Source organism: Phoxinus phoxinus, assembly GCF_949152265.1.
Source record: "Phoxinus phoxinus genome assembly, chromosome: 11".
NCBI lineage: Eukaryota > Metazoa > Chordata > Actinopteri > Cypriniformes > Leuciscidae > Phoxinus > Phoxinus phoxinus.
Genome location: NC_136886.1, coordinates 9,544,185 through 9,562,534, shown reverse-complemented (window position 1 = coordinate 9,562,534; position 18,350 = coordinate 9,544,185). Strand labels below are relative to the sequence as shown.

Sequence of the window (18,350 nt, the reverse complement as noted above, 5' to 3'; positions counted from 1 at the left end):
AAACCATTCAGTTACACTGGTACTGAAAGGAAAGAGGCATTTCAGGTCACTAGGGCCATAGTAAAATTCATATTTTCCTCATGCTATCTTTTCTCATCGTCCAGGCGTTGTTATTTGGCATCTACAAAAACAAATAAGAATGTGAATTTGATTGACGTGAGTGATAAATACCAGTATTTATAATGTGTCTTGGTTCCCCTCGAGAACGTTCACTTCATATTGCGTAGCTATACGCAGTGGGGAAACTCATTTCCTCTCATTTTTTTAAGCTTAAAATGTAAAACGCATTGCAGCTGCACAGAGAGTACAGAGAGACTGGCTCACTCATTGGCTGTGCCGCAGCAACTGCATCAATGGCGAAGGCGCCTCTAACGTATGCGCCAATCAGCTAACAGCGCGCCGACATACGTCAGAGACCGCCAAATAGGGCGAGGCAGAGCCTATAAATAAGCCCGAAATTCACCATTATAGCAGATTTTCTCAACTTCAGTGACAAACTCCGTCTCTGTGTCTTCTGGAAAAATTTTAAGCTATCGCCGTCGAAACAAGCCTTCTCTGCTAGAACGAGCCTTTGTACAGTAGACTCACTGCGCAGTGTTCTTTTTGAAGAACAGGGATGCGCTGGCCCATTCTTGGCCCAGTTGCCCCCTGTATGCATTTCCCCCCGTTTCCATGATCCCCCAGGTCATCAAACGGATGAGGGAGAGCGGATGCCCAGTCCTCCTAGTGGCCCATTCTCTGGAAAACCAGACCATGGTTCCCAGATCTGGTTCAGATGGTGGACAAAGTCCCATGGCCTGTCCCACTGAGGAAAGATCTCCTCACAAAGGCGAACGGGACGATCTGGCACCCCCGTCCCGACTTATGGGCCCTACACGTGTGGCTCCTCAACGGATACCCCGGGACCTCCATGAGAAGGTCCTGAACGAAACTTCTGAGGCTAGAGCCCCGTCAACCAGGCGCCTATATGCCTTAAAGTGGTCAGTTTTTTTTTTCTGTCTGGTGCTCGGATAGACACTTTGAACCCCAGTCATGCGAGGTATCAGTGATACTCTCCTTCCTACAGGAGCTGTTGGACGCGGGTAGTTCCCCGTCCACACTCAAAGTATATGTGGCAGCCATAGCAGCTCATCATGCTCCGGTGGCTGGCCAATCACTGGGAAGGAACATTTCATTTGTACAGAGAGTCTGGCCGCTTTCCATTGCATTGACAAGCGTTAAATTCCTTGAAGGTGGGTACTCTGTTGAAGTTTAAAACTATTGGATCTGCTCAGAGCCACTCTGGATCTGCTATAACCAATCACTAACGTTTGGTCGTGACGTATGACCACTCAAACTAGCGCACAACCTCAACGTTATCGTTCTCAGCCACTCCCTCTGTTCGCTGATTGGACCGGTAAAAAAAATTTACTGGAGAAAACCCAAGAATATACCACAATACCAAAATCCCAGAGGAGAAGGTCCTTTCTGTATGATTAAGACTCGACTAGTCTGGTCTTATCTGTATGATTAAGTCACTGTTCATAAGCACACTATCCCTTACTATGAACCAGCCTCTGGCTGTTTTCGGTCCCCGTATATATATCAGACCCGATGGTTCTGGTCTATTGGTATGTTATTGGGGGTATGAGCTTAGTGACATCACTCTATACCTGATTCAGACCCGACGGTGTCAGGTCTTATCAGTATATTTATGCATATACATATATTTGTATTTCGTGAACTCAGGGGTCCTGAGTTTCATGTTTGGCCAGTTACTTATGGTGCTGCGTTTTACATGGTGTCCCCACTGCGTATAGCTACGCAATACGACGTGACCGGTCTCGAAAGGGGAACTACTCGGTTACTATCGTAATCTCAGTTCCCTGAGAGTAGGGAACGAGTATTGCGTAGCCTGCCGCACTATAGTAACATGGCAAGTTTTGTCGCTTCAGTCGATTTAAACCTGCTATAATAGCGAATTTCGGGCTCATTTATAGGCTCTGCCTCACCCTATTTGGCAGTCTCTGACGTATGTCGGCGCGCTGTTAGCTGATTGGCGCATACGTTAGAGGCACCTTCGCCATTGGATGTGTAGTTGCTGCGGCACAGCCAATGAGTGAGCCAGTCTCTCACTGTGCTCGCTGTGCGGCTGCAATGCGCTTTACATTTTAAACTTCAATAAATCTGAGGAAATTAGTTTCCCCACTGTGTATAGCTACGCAATACTCGTTCCCTTCTCTCAGGGAACTGAGGTTACGATAGTAACCGAGTGCGGGTAGTTTACTGTTATCATTCTTTAAAATAATTTATTAGAGGAAGCACCTTATACCTGTTTATTAAAGTTTAACTGAATAATACATTTTCAGATTGTGTTGCTGCTTTATAGCTTAATCTTACATAAAAAGATCTGGATTTGTGTGGACCGCCAATGGTGTTAAAGATATTTGTCTTTACACAGATGCTCTTAACCAGCAACTGACATAATTGCAAATGAGCACTGCAATTTTGACATTTTGTACAGCCACACAAAAATGGTGCCACACAGGAGGTAGCCAGCAACAAAAGAGGTCAGATGATTGTCTTGTCATGTTGCCTTGTGTAAATGTGCACGTGTCAACATCTCGGCGCCCTCCATCTCTCCTCAGACCTTTTCCCGGGAGAATACCCGTGCGTTGCCGTAGAGACAGTGTACAGTCATTTTTCTCTGTGAGTGGGACTGGCATGGAGACAGCTGTGATTGAAGGCACGGCTCTAAAAGGGACATGTCTCGAATTCTCTAAAGACGCCAGATCATATAACATAGACACAGGATGCTGATGGTAATACTTCAGCTAGGGAGGAGAAATCAATGCGTTAAATAGATGGGAAGCTGGATGGTGGTGTTTCTGTGTGCGTACATGTATTTAGTGTGTGTGTTTTGGATTTGTCTGCTTGGAGAAAAGGACAGAATTGCATTATCTTCTTCCGGACAGTGATTGTATTGTCTTATGTACCCAATTTCAGTTAATTGAGGTCTCAGGCGTTCAGCCATGTAGTGCAGATGTTAAATAGACTTTCCATGTGGAGTTAGAAAGACATTTGCACAAGTTCATGTTGTGAATAGGCTAGGCAATCTAAAGATCGGCTATGATCAGGAATTATGTTGTTGGGTGAATGACTAAGTGTGTATGTGTGTTTATTTTGCTGAAGATGAAGATGAGGATGTTGCAATTTTTAAATAACCTGCAACACTGTTTTTACATTTAAATTGTTTTTGTCATCATCTATTGCTCACTTAAAGTTAATCTTTATAATGGCGTGATGCCTAATTTTACCTGTAGCAATATATATTTTTAAATATTGTTTTATTTATTTAAACAAAATAGTATAGAATTTTAACATCAGCCATTTATCGGTCATGAAAATTATTATTGGTAATATTAAAAATATTGATTTGATTTGATAATAAGAAGAAATGGTTTGTGAGCAACAAATCAGCTTAATGATTGATTTCTGAAGTAATGGATGCTTAAAATTCAGCTTTGCTATTACAATTTACTATTATTAAAATAGAAACACTTAATTTAAATTGTAATACCATTTCATAATATTAGAATTTTTACTGTGTTGATCTCATACATGCAGCCTTGTTGAGCATGGGACTTCTTTAAAAAAAAAAGAAAGTCTTACTGATCTTAGATTTTTTTGACCGGTAATGAATAAAAAGCAAATCGTAATAGGTTTTTGAATTGTAGTTGTGTTTCTGATTCTGTACTCCATGATAGCCGGATAGTTATGATCTAGCTGTCTGCCCTTATATAACCACACATCAAAGGTTGTTCGCTCTGAAGAATGATGCCACTTAATGATTTGAGGCATTATGGGGAAATGGCATCATATAAATGCCATCATGGCAGCTGAATAAAATGTATATCAGTCCATTATAAACATAAGCATAAATCTGTGGCCATTTAAAGTGACTCTAAGAGTTTTGTTGGGCTGATGATGGACTGCAAAGTCTGTTACATTTAGGAAGATATTTTAAAACTCAAATGTCACCTAGTTCTGTTCTCTGGAGTGCTGGACCTTTTACGCTAGAAAGGTCCATATCTCGCACCCTATGTCTGTTCTCACCTTTTCTTATATTGGGTAACTAATGGGCTCATAAGGTCAGATTTGCTGTCATTATGAATGGTCGTTAATAGAACCGATGGGGGGCTTTATCAGATTCAGTTTGAAGTTAATTGCCTGCGGCGTGTGTTATGTAACCTTCGGTGTGAACTCTGCAGAACTGCTGCAGTGGACTTGCTTTACAGATGGCTGAAGAAAAGCGATGCTGAAAGGTGGAGCGAGAGGGGAAAAACACTGTCAAAGATTTAAATATTGTCCAGCAATGACCCCTGCTTAACTCATGCCCACTCATTCATCTTGTGGTTGGACTCCTATTGCTAAGCAGGGAGCAGTGATTGGAAAAGATGCTGATTGAGCTACTATTTGCTAAAAGTTGTATGCATGCTGTGTGATGCATTGGTGTAGAATTGCTGAATAATATGGATTACACAGTTTTTCCAAGGTGTCTGGTTAAATTAATTATTTAAATAGACTGCCCCCTGTAAAGTGGTCAAAGGTTCTTGACGATATTATACTCAGTGAACACTTTTTAAGGACAAATGATGATGTGTGCTGGTACTGTGGATTTTTTGGTCATTCGGTATTGCTGTAGCCGTAATGCTATGCTATCCATGGTAATACTATGGCATTTAAGCGGTTATTCCAGATTGAGAGGCAGGCCCGGTTCTTGGTAGATGTAGAATGGTGGGCTGGCAGAGAGTGGGCATTTATCTCTTAATTTCACTTTAAATAAAATGTTACCCTTTTCACTTTTCTACTGTCCAGTGAAAATTCGGAAAGAAATTGCAAAGGAAGCCTAATTGTTGCTTGCTATAATAACGAGCAACTTTAACGTATAAGTGCCATTTCCCACAGAACACAGTTTTCCCATTCCACTATACAGTTCTTTTGTTTTTCAATGTAAACACGTCCTGTATTGGTTAGCATTAAAGGGTTAGTTCACCCCCCCCCCCCCCCCCAAAAAAAAATAATTCTGTAATTACCGTAATTACTCTCCATCATGTTGTTCCAAACCCGTAAAACTTTCGTTCATCTTCGGAACACAAATGAAGATATTTTTTATTAAATCTGAGCGATTTCTGTCCCTCCATTGATATCTACGCAACTACCTCTTTGACGCTTCAAAATGTTCACCGAGATCTTAAAACTAATCCATATGAATTGAGTGGTTTAGTCCAAATTTTCTGAAAAGAAGAAATTGCTTTACGCTGAACAGATTTAATTTAGGCTTTTATTCACATATAAACATGCATCAACACACATCAGTTGTGGTAAACGAAAGCACAAGCATGTTCGCTTGACATGCAAGAAAAAAATTTGGTTCATTCTTGCATGTTACGCAGCAGGTTTGAGCTTCAACAAAAACCAATGAGGTTCATTCTCATGTGTTATATGTAACACGTTTGAGCTTCAGATAGAATCAATGAGGTTAATTATCGTGTGTTATGCAATGAGTTAGAGCTTCAGCAAGAACCAATGAGGTTAATTCTTGTGTGTTATGCAACACGTTTGCGCTTCCGCAAGATCCAATGTGGTTTGTTCTCGCGCTGCACGCATCAAGCTGGTTCGGTTGAGCTTTTGTTCATGTTTTCTGATCAATGTTTATATATGAATGAATAAAAGCCTAAACTCAATCTATTCATCATAAAAAAGTGTTTGTGTCTCTTCAGAAACCACTCAATTCATATTGATTAGTTTTACGATCTCTTTATGAACTTTGTGTAGCTTCAAAGTGGTAAGTGTTTGTGTCTAATCCATATGAATTGAGTGGTTTCTGCAGAGTTTTATGATATTTTTATTAACTTTTTGAAGCTTCAACGTGTAGTTGCGTAGCTGTCAATGGAGGGAACAGAACTGGCTCAGATTTTAATAAAATTACTTAATTTGTATTCTGAAGGTGAACATGTATTAATGTAACATAATGCTGTAAAAGTGTACAAATGAATCATGCCTTCACATGGTATTTAGAATACGGTGACGAACAGACAATCACTAATAAACCTTTCTTATCTGCTACTGATATATTTCCTCTGATTATATTTCACTCCTCTCTTTGTCCAAGGCAAGTGTTTGCCCTTTTCCAGCACAGAGAGTGTCTCATTGACACAAAAGCATCAGAGTCACTGTGTATCTAAAGAGGATAATCACTGTGTTTAATGAGCGAGAGACTGAGAGATATATGGATGAGTAGCACCCACGATAAAAAGATAGACACTCTTTAATCGAATCTAATAATACACAAATCCACTAGTGGAATGATTTGGAGGCAGTGAGGGTTAGAAGGCGGAGAAGACTCAAAGACGGGCTTGTCTGAGAAAATAAATGCATTGTATGCAAAGACCACAGAACGGAGAGCTTTCAGCGTCATATAAAGACCACGTCACTGGTATTGTGTTGCAGTAAAACTCTAAGTGCTTATTACGTGGTGGAACCATTTGGTATTGATTTATTTTTCATGAAAAGGGCCTGAGTCTCCAATTCACCATTGTAAAAAGGTGAATTGAATGAACTCTTGTGCAAATGTCGCATGGAAGTATTTCCAACAAGAAGTACTTGTTGAGACTGCGAGGGTTTTGTGAGATGATGGTATAATTGAGAACGTTTCTTATTGTGTCACAAGCACAACAGGACTTGGCCTTTCTTGACTGTTTTGAGATTGTGCTGCTGCTGGACAAACATCATAGACTTACATTCTAGAAGGAATCTGAGCCATATTTAGGCACCAGAGTATCATAAGATGGTGGATGGACTCTTTTGATTTTAAGTGGTTTCTAGGGTCTTCTGGATGCTAGCGACCACCCATAATACCCTAGAAACTGCATAGCAATGTGCTAAAACCCTTCAGAATACTTAGCAACTGCATTGCAATGTCCTGGCAGCCATCCATAGCAGGGCTGTGTGATTAATCGAAAATCGTAATAAAATTGCGATGTGAGAGCATGATTTTTCCAGCAGCCCCCTAGTGTGCCATCTGAATGCAGGGTGCAAATCTAGAGCAAAACAGAGCGGTTTTACAATTACCACATGGAAGAAAGCACAGAAACAGGCAAGGTGAATTCAGGGCAGGATAAGGACTTGGCCAAAAAAAATCAACATCTGTGGTTTGGGATTATTGTGGATACAGGAGAGGTTATGCATCATAGAGACAGGTAATTTGCAAGATCTGTCAAATTATCGTTGGAGCAAAACAGAGTAGGGGCCATTCACACAGAATGCGTTTCTCCGGTTAAAAACAGGAGACGCAAGTCTAGAGACGAATCTTTAAAAAGTTGAACTTTTAGCTTGAGCGGCGCGTACAACGCCATGTCATGCACAAGATGCTGCAAAAGACACGAGACGTGAGTGCAACGGAAGACATCCATCTAGCGCGCTTACATAGAAAAACAATGGCTCATTCCAAATCAGGTGAACAAAAATCCAGAATGCAGGCATTTTCAAACTGCACAACATACGAAAAGTGTTCAAAAAGGCATAAAGAAATAACCGACGTCGTCATGTCACATTTATGCAAAGATATGGTGCCTGCAAAGCTGGCTTGTAAATAATTGTACAGACAAGAATGTGTGTAAGGAAGTATTATTTCAAAATTGTGATTAAAATCAAATTTGCAATATTTATGAAAAAAAATTTGATAGTATTTTGTTTTCCATATCGCACAGCCTTAATCCAGAGTTGGGACCCTTGTATTTGCATGAGAAAACACTTTCGCGTCACATTTTCTTCAGAAACTGTTAAAATATTGTTGTGCTATTTAGACAACTGAGGAACAAACTATTTTATTGTTCCCAGATGGAATCTGTAGACCTTTTTTAACATTTTCTGTGCCAATGTTTGGAGAAAAACTGCTGACTGGGTGGCAACACCGTAGGGTGTTTACCAATTTTAAGCATGGTAAATTGAGTTAAACAAAGCTGAGAATACTGAAAGCTGAAAGCATGATCAAATTAGACATGATATTTAATAAACGAACACACTGAACAAACTGTAAATGGTGGGTGTTTTATGAAAGATTGTGGATCACATAACTCCTCAAATCTGGGAGAAAATACAAACTACTTCTTCTAAACAATTATCTGCTATTTTAAGTGGTGTACTTAATTTTTCTAGACTGCTGTTTTTTGTTTTGTTTTTTATTTAACTAGATTGCTGACTGCTCTTCAGCTGAAACGTCAGACCAAATACTTATGTACAAATGAGACAATTAAAAAATGTTACCAGAAATTGTTAATCAGTTAATTAATTGAGTTGATTAATTAGCCAAGTTTGGTGCTTTTTTTCTCAACACTACCGTGTACTAAAGAAAACTTTTATTCAGCAATGATCCATTAAATGTATCAAAAGTGACAGTAAAGACATTTATAATATTACAAAACAATCCTGAAAAATGATCATGGTTTCCACAAAAATATTAAGCAGCACAACTGTTTTAAACATTGATAATAGTAAGAAATGGTTCTTGAGCACCAAATCACCATATTAGAACGATTTGAAGACTGAAGGAATGGCTGCTGAAAATTCAGCAATAAAAGAAAAGTAATTTTTTATTAGTTTTATAATTTTTTATATCAAATAAATACACCATTTCTGAGCATAATAGACTTGTACAGACCACCAGTGCTCCGCAGAACCACAGCTCCAGACCAACACCTACTGAGAGCACGTCTAGTGAGTTTTAATTACAAAGAACATTTCTTGAATCTCTAGAACCCCCCCCCCCCCCCCCCCATTTACAGGGAAGTAAATGACGCACAGTATATAGAATAATAGATAGTATCTTGATAGATAGTTACTGTTAGAAAACCTTTAAATTAAAGGTTAAGCTTGTTGCCTCTATACTTAGATGATCTTTTGTGTATTTTTGGCTCTTTACCCTACTTTTCATATACTCTATAATAGTGATCCATCATCTCTATTTATTCAGATGGCTTAGTCATCATGTTTTGCTAATATGAGAGACAGGCTATTTGTTTTCATTGAAATCAGATGGTCTCAACTCGTGTGTTTGTTTTGAAAGTGTAATTCAGGGGTACGTCGACCATTGTGTGACACAATCGTTCAGCTATTTGCAGGCAGAGGTTGTGACAAAGATCGGACTCCTTCTGTTAAGTAATTCCTTGCTTCTAATGTAACCAGTTCACAGTGTTATACAGGGGCCGAAGGGACGTCAGGCCAAAATTCACAGCATTCCTCTTATGAGAGCAGCTATGAGTTCCAGACATCAAGTGAAGCCACAGACTGATCGCAGTGCACTTAGAATCCTCTTTCTTGTGAATAATTCTGTGATGGCTTAGGGTCTCCGTGAGAAGCTCACTTACTATGTGACCTATTTTTCGTCTCTCGCACTGCTGCAGGTTTTTAAACCTGCTCCTTTTACAAGAGTATTTTTTCAAAAAAGTCCTGCCTGCCATTCATGCGAAACGGTGTCAGATGTTTCTGGGGCGTTCCTCTAGGCTCTCTTGTTTTGTTACATGAATACATGCTGAGAAAAGAGTTTGTGAAAAAGCAGAGAGAAAAGAATGAAAAACAGAAAAAGCTGAAGTTTTCAGGGAGTCTTGGTGAACGGTGTCAACCAATAGGGGTTCGTTAGCTTTCTTCTTCTTCAATAAGCGACCTCTAAATAGGGCCCACATGGGTTTTAACTGCAAATAGTGCCAGCAGGCAGTAGCCCTCATTTCTAAAGGAAAAGCCAGGTTCAGTGGTTAACCAAAAATTGTAATGCTACACTGCAGTTCGGTCAACCCAGCACAATATCACAGGAAATAAAGAACGCTCTCCCATTTCAACAAGTTTTTGCAGTTGAACGTAATTGTAAATTCTTCTCTTGTAGCTAGGGCTCCGTGATATAACAAAATACAATCAATATTGCGTACTATGACTTGTGAAAATCACAGTCTACGTGATTTAATGTAATTGTAAAGCATGTAAAGTGCCATGTTTCACTCTGAAACCGTCCGTATGTCGATTTGCCCGCAAACCGCCAAACTAAAAGCTCAATGGTTTAACGTTTGAAAATGAAGAAATTAAGACAGAAATATTAGTATTGTACAGTTGTACTATGAAATTAAAATTATTTTTGCTAAATAATGAATTTCTTATTTTACAATAGGGCCCAGGGCAAAAGGCGCACCGGGGTAAAAGGAGAATTTGATTTTTTTATCCTCTAAACAACTTAATGAAAAAAACTTTCCTAAACATCCGTTTCACGACGCATGCGGAAATGTGGCTGATCCTTGACACGAGCAGCAGCGCAAAGTTGATTCTTTGTTAATTTGATCTAAGTTTTTTCCAATAACTTAAGAATATGTAAAATAATGGTATTTGAGGTAAAAAAGCACCCATGCTGTTGGGGCTGAAGTCACAATAATGAACATGATGATAAATATCTGGCTATCATGCAACCATAATATTTGTAGCTCAGAAGTTTTGTTGTATATGCGAAAAAGCCCACAGAATGCAGTTATTTGACACTCTCGACAGCTTGACTGGGTTAGCTCTGAGATGTTGCTTCGTGTTAGCAGCAAATCAGAATTTTCGACCCGAGCAGCTTTACTCTAGTCGATCAATATCGCAGTGGATTTATTTTATTTCCAGTAAAGCTTATCTACCTTAAGTTGTGTTTGATTGCAAGCTTTCTTTTGTGTCAGGCTTGATTTACTTCATCAAGCTACTTTTTCTGTTGTCTAATTGTTCTGTTAACCTTAGTGCGGGGAACCGAAATAATGACATTTTCCTTCAAAGGAAGTCTTTGAAGGAATAGAGGCCTTTTTGAAATGGCACATGAAAGAAGCTTTGCTTTAACACTGTAGAAACTGGCTGCCTGAGGGACACGACTTGCTGTACAGCCTACATGTACTTCGCTGTTGTGTTAGTATAATTCTCTCGCTTTTCTCTCTCTCCGGACTGAGGGAACAGCTTGTCAGTTCAGTAACACACTGTTTGTGGCAGGAAACCTTTATTTTTTGCAATTAACTACAAGTTAGTGATTTTTCTGTGAAAACAGGCTCTTTTCTTAAATATTAGTTTCTCTAAATAGCAGCAAGTGCTACAACACAGAGAAGGCAAATTGCCATCCATCCACCCACCAACCCATCCACCCATCCACCCATCCACCCATCCACCCATCCACCCATCCATCCACCCATCCATCCATCCATCCATCCATCCATCCATACATCCATCCATCCACCCATCCATCCACCCATCCATCCATACATCCATCCACCCATCCACACATACATCCATCCATCCATCCACCCATCCACCCGTCCATCCGTCCACCCATCCACCCATCCATCCATACATCCATCCACCCATCCACACATACATCCATCCATCCATCCACCCATCCATCCGTCCATCCGTCCACCCATCCACCCATCCACCCATCCATCCACCCATCCACCCATCCATCCATCCATCCACCCATCCACCCATCCATCCACCCATCCACCCATCCATCCATCCATCCATCCATCCATCCATCCATCCATCCATCCATCCATCCATCCATCCATCCATCCATCCATCCATCCATCCATCCATCCATCCATCCATCCATCCATCCATCCATACATACATAACTCAAGTTAATCCAGTAAACCTCACTAATCAACAAGTGGATTGTGGTATTACTACTTCAAAATTTGTATCCTCACATGTGGATGTTTGATAAGGAACAGCTGTGGCCTAAAGCTTAGATCATGACTAAATAAGTGTGGATTTCAGTCTCATAAATTTTTTATTAAAGGACAAAGCACAGGTCTGACTTGGTGTACTGAATATATTTGAAATTTCCCTTTACCAATTCAATTTGCATACAAAATTCCTATTAAGTGGTAGGTTATTTTCCTTCATATCTATATTGGATGTGTATACATACCCTGGGATGATGTTATGTATTCGTATCCATATAATTCTTTGGTCAGTAGCTGAATGGAATAAATGGGTTCAGCCAGTTTGAGAAGAGAACATCTGAACCTAACTACTTTTGTATATGTACAGAAAGCGATTTGTGCTGATTCAAACTAATGTGTTTATGTGTACTCTGTTGCTCAGAGATCCGTAATCAGTTGGTGGAGCAGTTCAAGTGCCTGGAGCAGCAATCAGAGGCTCGGATCCAGCTGTTGCAGGACCTGCAGGAGTTTTTCCGGCGCAAGGCCGAGATTCAACTGGAGTATTCTCGCAGTCTAGAAAGACTGGCCGAAAGGTTCTCCTCAAAGATTCGTGGCCCGAGGTGAGGCTTATTTGATATGTGCAAGTGTGAATGGTTCAACCAAAAATGAAATTTATGCCATTATGTATTATTTTCCTTGGAACACAAATTACAAATGTCTGATACATCTTTTAGCTGCTCTTGCCAAAAAACACTACAAAAGTTATCAGTGAAAATTTACATATTTCATTTTATTACAAAAATACTTTAATTTGAAGACTTGATATAAAACAAACCAGTTTTACCAACATTTCAGTAGTCTGTACTAGGGCTGGGCAATATCACCACAATAAAATCTTCAGTAAGTATCATGAAACATGTCAAATCTGTATTTCTTTCCAGTTTAAAGGCAAATGTTTGCCCCTAAGTGAAAGTTGTAGAAACCAGACCGTTAATTGTGCTTTTAAACTAATCATTATTGTCAGAACATGACAAACACTTCACATTTTTTAATTCTTTACACTTCACGGTCATTTTCCAAAATAACAAAATAAATATCTTAATAGAAAAATGTTTTTTTTTTTTTTAGTTTCTGCATGTGCTAACGGCTGATTTCAAATTATGAAACACGTTTGTGTTGCCTGACTTTGATAGCACGTATCTTCACCACAGTTTGCAGTGCAGGCTGCATATTAATAATATTACAAGTTTTGTCTCTTAGAAATGCACATTTGACAGTAGCTTGAGTTGACATGGGTAGTAGCTTGAGTTAGGATGCAGATGTAAATTTATGTTCATTAACAAAAACCGTTATGTGTAACATTTTAACAACCTAATTTTTATATGGTAAAATTGAAATATTCACTGATTTTATGATGCATTTTTGGTCCTTGTTTGAGCTTGTAAGCCATGGTCTCTAACATAAACTGTTCTTGTATGAAAAAGAGCTGCATTAAAGTTTCTCTTAAAAAATCCTATTTAGTGCTTGATGGAAAACAAATGACACCATAAAAGTTTCAAACATCATGATTTTAGGTATGTGATGACATAACTTTAATTTTTTGGTGAACTGTTTCTTTAATTGTGCATGCCAGATTACGTCTCCTCTTCATTTCTCAGTCTGTTTCACCATTTGTCTCAGTGCTCCTTCAATCAGAGCAGAAATAGCTGCTGGGTTTTTTTAATCTCTCTCCTGCCGCTGGACATCATCGTCCTTCAGACAAGGGTTGCTACTCGTTCTCTACTTTCTGCAAAGTTTAAAGAAGTTGTTAAATGCCTGTAGCATTTTACGCATTAGGATGTTATCTTTGGTTGTTAATTTAAATTAAATACCCTTTTGAATTAAGTGTTTCCTCAAAAGAAAACATACTTTTGCTTCATGCTAATCCAAGATAGCCAGTTCTGTCCTCCAATTTCTAGACGAATTGACCCTTTTCTAACCCAACTTTAAAAATGTTGCTCCTGTTCTTATCAGACAAGTTTTTCTTCTTTCAACCAAACGCTTATTCCAAACCTGTATGACTGACATTCTTCTGTGCAACACAAAAGGTGATTGCAAAATATTGTTCAGAATATTTTCTTTTGTGATTCATAATGACAGAATTTCAATTATGGGGGAACTATCCCTTTAAGACTATGGGAAATTTAGTTTGAATATTTTTAAACAGCATTTTAAAGAATATAAATGTTATAATATGTTGATTCCGGTGACTATAATTGGCAAAAGTAACTTATTTAGAATATCATACTACATGTGTTATAGAAACGTTTCAGCAATGCAGTAAACAGCTACAGTTTTCATTAGGGTTGATTATTGGCTCATGTGGCATCAAGCCAACAATGGATTCTGAGTCTGCAGTAAAACTTCTGCTAACAAAACCTCAATTGGTCACTGTGGGATGTGAAAAATAAAGGATTCTGCCAATGCTAGCTCTGATATGGCTGTAGAAACACATTGTTACAGCTTGAGATAAATTTCATATTTTTCTGGGAATGATAGGTAAATGAACATATTGAGACAACAATTCTTTTATATGTTTAGTGTCGGAATTTGTACATATACTGGTTGTATAATGAATGTAGGTAGGAGTGTTTTGCAGCAGGATTGGCGGGTTTAATTAATAGCAGCTGGTGGAGGAGGGCCGTCTGCTGCTGGCTCCCGGGGCCAGTCTCACTGCACCATTGACTACATTACTGCAGACAACAATGAGGAACGGCAGCGCCAATGGCTGCTGCTCTCTTGGCCCTGCGTCTGGCCTTGTCATTCTCTAGTTATTTCTGTTTTTGTACTTCCTCTCCCCCCCCCCCCTTCCCCTTTTCTTTGATATTTTGTCAGCTTTTGGGTTCTAGTTTTGCTGATGCAAGCCTCAACACAAGCTGAGCTGACTCATGCTAAGAAACAAGCACTCGCAAATGGAGACACAAACAGATGCTTACATTGACAACAAACTTTTGTCTTTTTCAGTGGATAGATGGACTCGGAATCAGAATCAGTTTTATGGTCTCTTCACGAACAAAATGCAACAGTATGCAGGATCAAGGAACATGTCTTATTTCTCTTAATAACTTTTTTATACACTATACACATTCATGCATGTTTCTTTATCACTCTAAAGTGTCAATAACTTTAAGTAGTACTGTGCTACGTGTATATATTTACATATCGTCATATAAACAATATAGCAAAATCAATGCATTTTATACTGTCGCCACGATATATATCGTCATAGCTTCCAGCCATAGTATAATAATATACTAATATATATATATTATATATATATATATATATATATATATATATATATATACTAATATACACTAACATTCATAGGATATGCTGCATTTATTTGAACAAAAATACAGTAAAAACAGAAATATTGTGAAATGTTATTACAAATAATTTTTCCCATGATTGCAAAGCTGGATTTTCAGCAACTATTTCTCCAGTCTTCAGTGTCACAATAAATCATTATAATATGCTGATTTGGTATACAATTAACATTTCTTATTATCATCGCTGTTAAAACGTTTTTTTTTTTTTTTTTTTTTGAAAACTGTGACTGACGTATTTTCATGATTCTTTGATGAATAAAAATGTCAAAAGAACAACATTTATTTAAAATATAAATATTTTGTAACAATATCTCTTTACTGTCACTTTTGATAAATTTATTGCATCCTTACTGAATAAAAGTATTAATTTCTTTTTAAAAAATCCCAGCCTTTTGAATGGTAGTGTATGTTGTTTTATTTTATGAAAATAAATAGGAAAAGCAGAATCACTGGAAAGTCAACCATACTGTTTAGTGGTCATTATAATTTATTTTTATTTTTAAACTGAATTACAGTATTCCGTTCAGGAGCACTGTATAATAAAAAATAAACTTTATGCACAATTACTGTATATCTTCATCTTCTCTGCTTTGACTGCCCACAGCAGCCTACAGTATTTCCTTAAGTAATTTTCTACATTAACTTTCTGCACTGACAAGTAATATTTAACAGGTTTTGCAAGATTAAACACAACATTTTCATCTACAAATATGTAATACCAATTTGCTCATCTTTTTATTATGAGGGGTAAAATCCTTACATAAAAAAACTATGTATTTCTACACAGACCATGACATGTCTAGAGGAGATAAGAAGGTGTCTACAATAGTGTCAATAATGGCCGTTAGTGTGCGTGTGTGTGTGTCCGTGTGTGAGTCTCCCTATCACCACAAAGCAGACTTGTCATCCACGCTGGGCTTTACCAGTCAGAACACAAACTCTGCATGCTTGTGTGTGTTTATTTGCACACGTTTAGCTTTATTATTACCATATTTCCTGTTCTTATCTTGCCTCGTTCCCTGGCCTGCATGTGTTGTTATTGCAGTCTCTTTTGATGCGTATTGGTGATGAGACTTGCAACACACAGTACCTGAATACTAATCCAACCTCTGCAGTTCAGCTCTTTCTCTATGCATTAAACCAGGCATATATTACTTCCATCTAAAGTATACATGAATGAGGGTCGAGGCTTCTGCATTTATTTTGCAGGGTAGCTTGGCTGATGGAAATGAATGTAAACTAAATGACCTCTAGGTTGTTTTGCATGGCGGAAATGACAAAAAAGGCCATTGCCCACGCAGGTTTTTTAATGCAAAGATGAGAACGCATTGAGAGAATGCATTGAGGGCACTGATTATAAGGTGTGATGTTTGCATGCATTCACAAAGCTACTATTCATTTTTCCCCCATGTTTTTAATGACAAAACACATAGTGCTACTTGAAAATGCATTCTTCTGATTTAAAATATTCTCTTCCATTAGTCAGAAGGTCTATTTCTGCCAGATGTTTCAATGACTGAACACTTTTGTGCTGTTGCAGTGAGTTGATTTAAATATAATTTTAGTAATTCAGAATATTAATGTAATTAATGACCAGAGGACACATCTTAAGTACTTCCTGTAGACGAACATGAATCTATATTCCAGCATTCCAGCATGTAAACCAGAGTATAGGAACATTAAGTGCATGGTTAAGTATGTTCCCTTGATTATGTGACAGGCTTATTAAATCAGTGCTAATTTACATAGATCTCATTAAATGTTACTCACTATGGCAATTTTATTAATATATGCAACATATTAACCCAAGTCATTTACATTAAATATTTTATACATGCTGACTATAGCGATGTGGTGTTCATTAAGAATTAATTCATAATTTCATTAAAATATGAATTCATACATATGTGTTATAAGTTATGCTTATGCGGCAAAGTAGAGCCCACAGTTTGTCAATACTAATCATCACACATTGAATCCAGACCTTCAATGATGATGTCATTGTACTGTTTGAATATGTGTGTTTGGTCATTCTTACGTTTATTTAAAGCTGCCTTTACATAGCAAAAATGCATTATGTGAACTGAAGCAATCAATGTGAAAATTTGAAACCAGATTATGATTTTAGATGATTAGATATGTAGCCATCACCCTGACACTTGGGATTGTAAACAAAGTGCTGATGTTTTGGGCTAAGCTGCGGTTCTGGTGTAGATGTGGCAGCATGCAGACTGGTTTTGCTGCAGCCTATTGGATAAAAGCCTGAAATCAAACTGCCCTGCAGTACGTTCCTGCTGCATTCCACTCCTCGCACGGCAGCACCTGCCTTCCACCTCCGGCCTTCATTCACTCACTGCCAAGCCTCTCGGAGAGCATGCCAAGACCCTTGGGATCGTATGTGCTTGGAAAGTCAATCTCTCAGACTTAGACATTAAAGGGATTAGTTCATCCAAAAATGAAAAATCATTAACTCATTCTCATGGCATTCCAAACTCGTATGACTTTTCAAAATGATATATTTTAAATAATTTAATGGTCTTTTCCATGCAATTACTGGTGCTTTCAGGTTTCAAAAAGGATGCAAAAGCCCCATGAAGCACATTAAAAGTTGCTTATATTTCAGCCCTTCTCAAGTCATACAGTAGCTCTGGCCAACAGAGTGAAACTTAAGTTCTTATTCACGATATTTTCCCTCTCCTTTGGACCGTTTAAGTTGTGATGAATCTGAAGTAGTGACTTTTTCTTCTTCTTTATTGTGAAGTACATCCGATTGCAAAGGGTTATCGAAAAAGGAAAAAAATGTAGGTTGGGACTTGGTTGAATCTATCGGATATTAATTGTATTTTGAGGAATGGGTGTTCGGTGTTGCACTTTAAAATGAATGTGAACTTTTGGTTGATTGTGGAGGAGGGGTGGGCTTTAAGATGACTAAATGATTGGAGAAGTCCAGCATACATCACCAGAGAGAAGACATTATGAGGTAAAAAATTGGTTGAATCCCTCACAATAAGATCTACAGTATAACTTGTATTTACAAAACGTTGAATGAGCCATCACTACTTCTCTCATGAAAATGAGAAACAGAATGATATTTTTTTTCCATTAATAATTACTTAAATCTTGGTCTGTTTCTCACACAAAAAAGCTTTAATTTGACATTCGAAAGGAAATAAGTATATTTGTTGTTTTGGAGTTTGACAGACCCAGTTCTCATTCACTTAATTATTTAGAAAAGAAAAAAGTTTGAAAAGTGGCCAGAATATTCTTCCAAAAA

The 18,350-nt window shown here is 38.2% G+C and overlaps 1 protein-coding gene across 4 annotated transcripts in view; it reads left to right on the top strand.

Annotated features, from left to right (window-relative positions):
- srgap3 (SLIT-ROBO Rho GTPase activating protein 3) overlaps positions 1-18,350 on the top strand; it is a 107,490-nt gene that overhangs the window by 21,340 nt on the left and 67,800 nt on the right. For all 4 annotated transcript variants that reach the window (XM_079629023.1, XM_079629022.1, XM_079629021.1 and 1 more), the window contains exon 2: positions 12,148-12,325. In XM_079629023.1, coding sequence (XP_079485149.1) covers positions 12,148-12,325 — 178 coding nt within the window. The remainder of the gene's footprint in view (positions 1-12,147; positions 12,326-18,350) is intronic.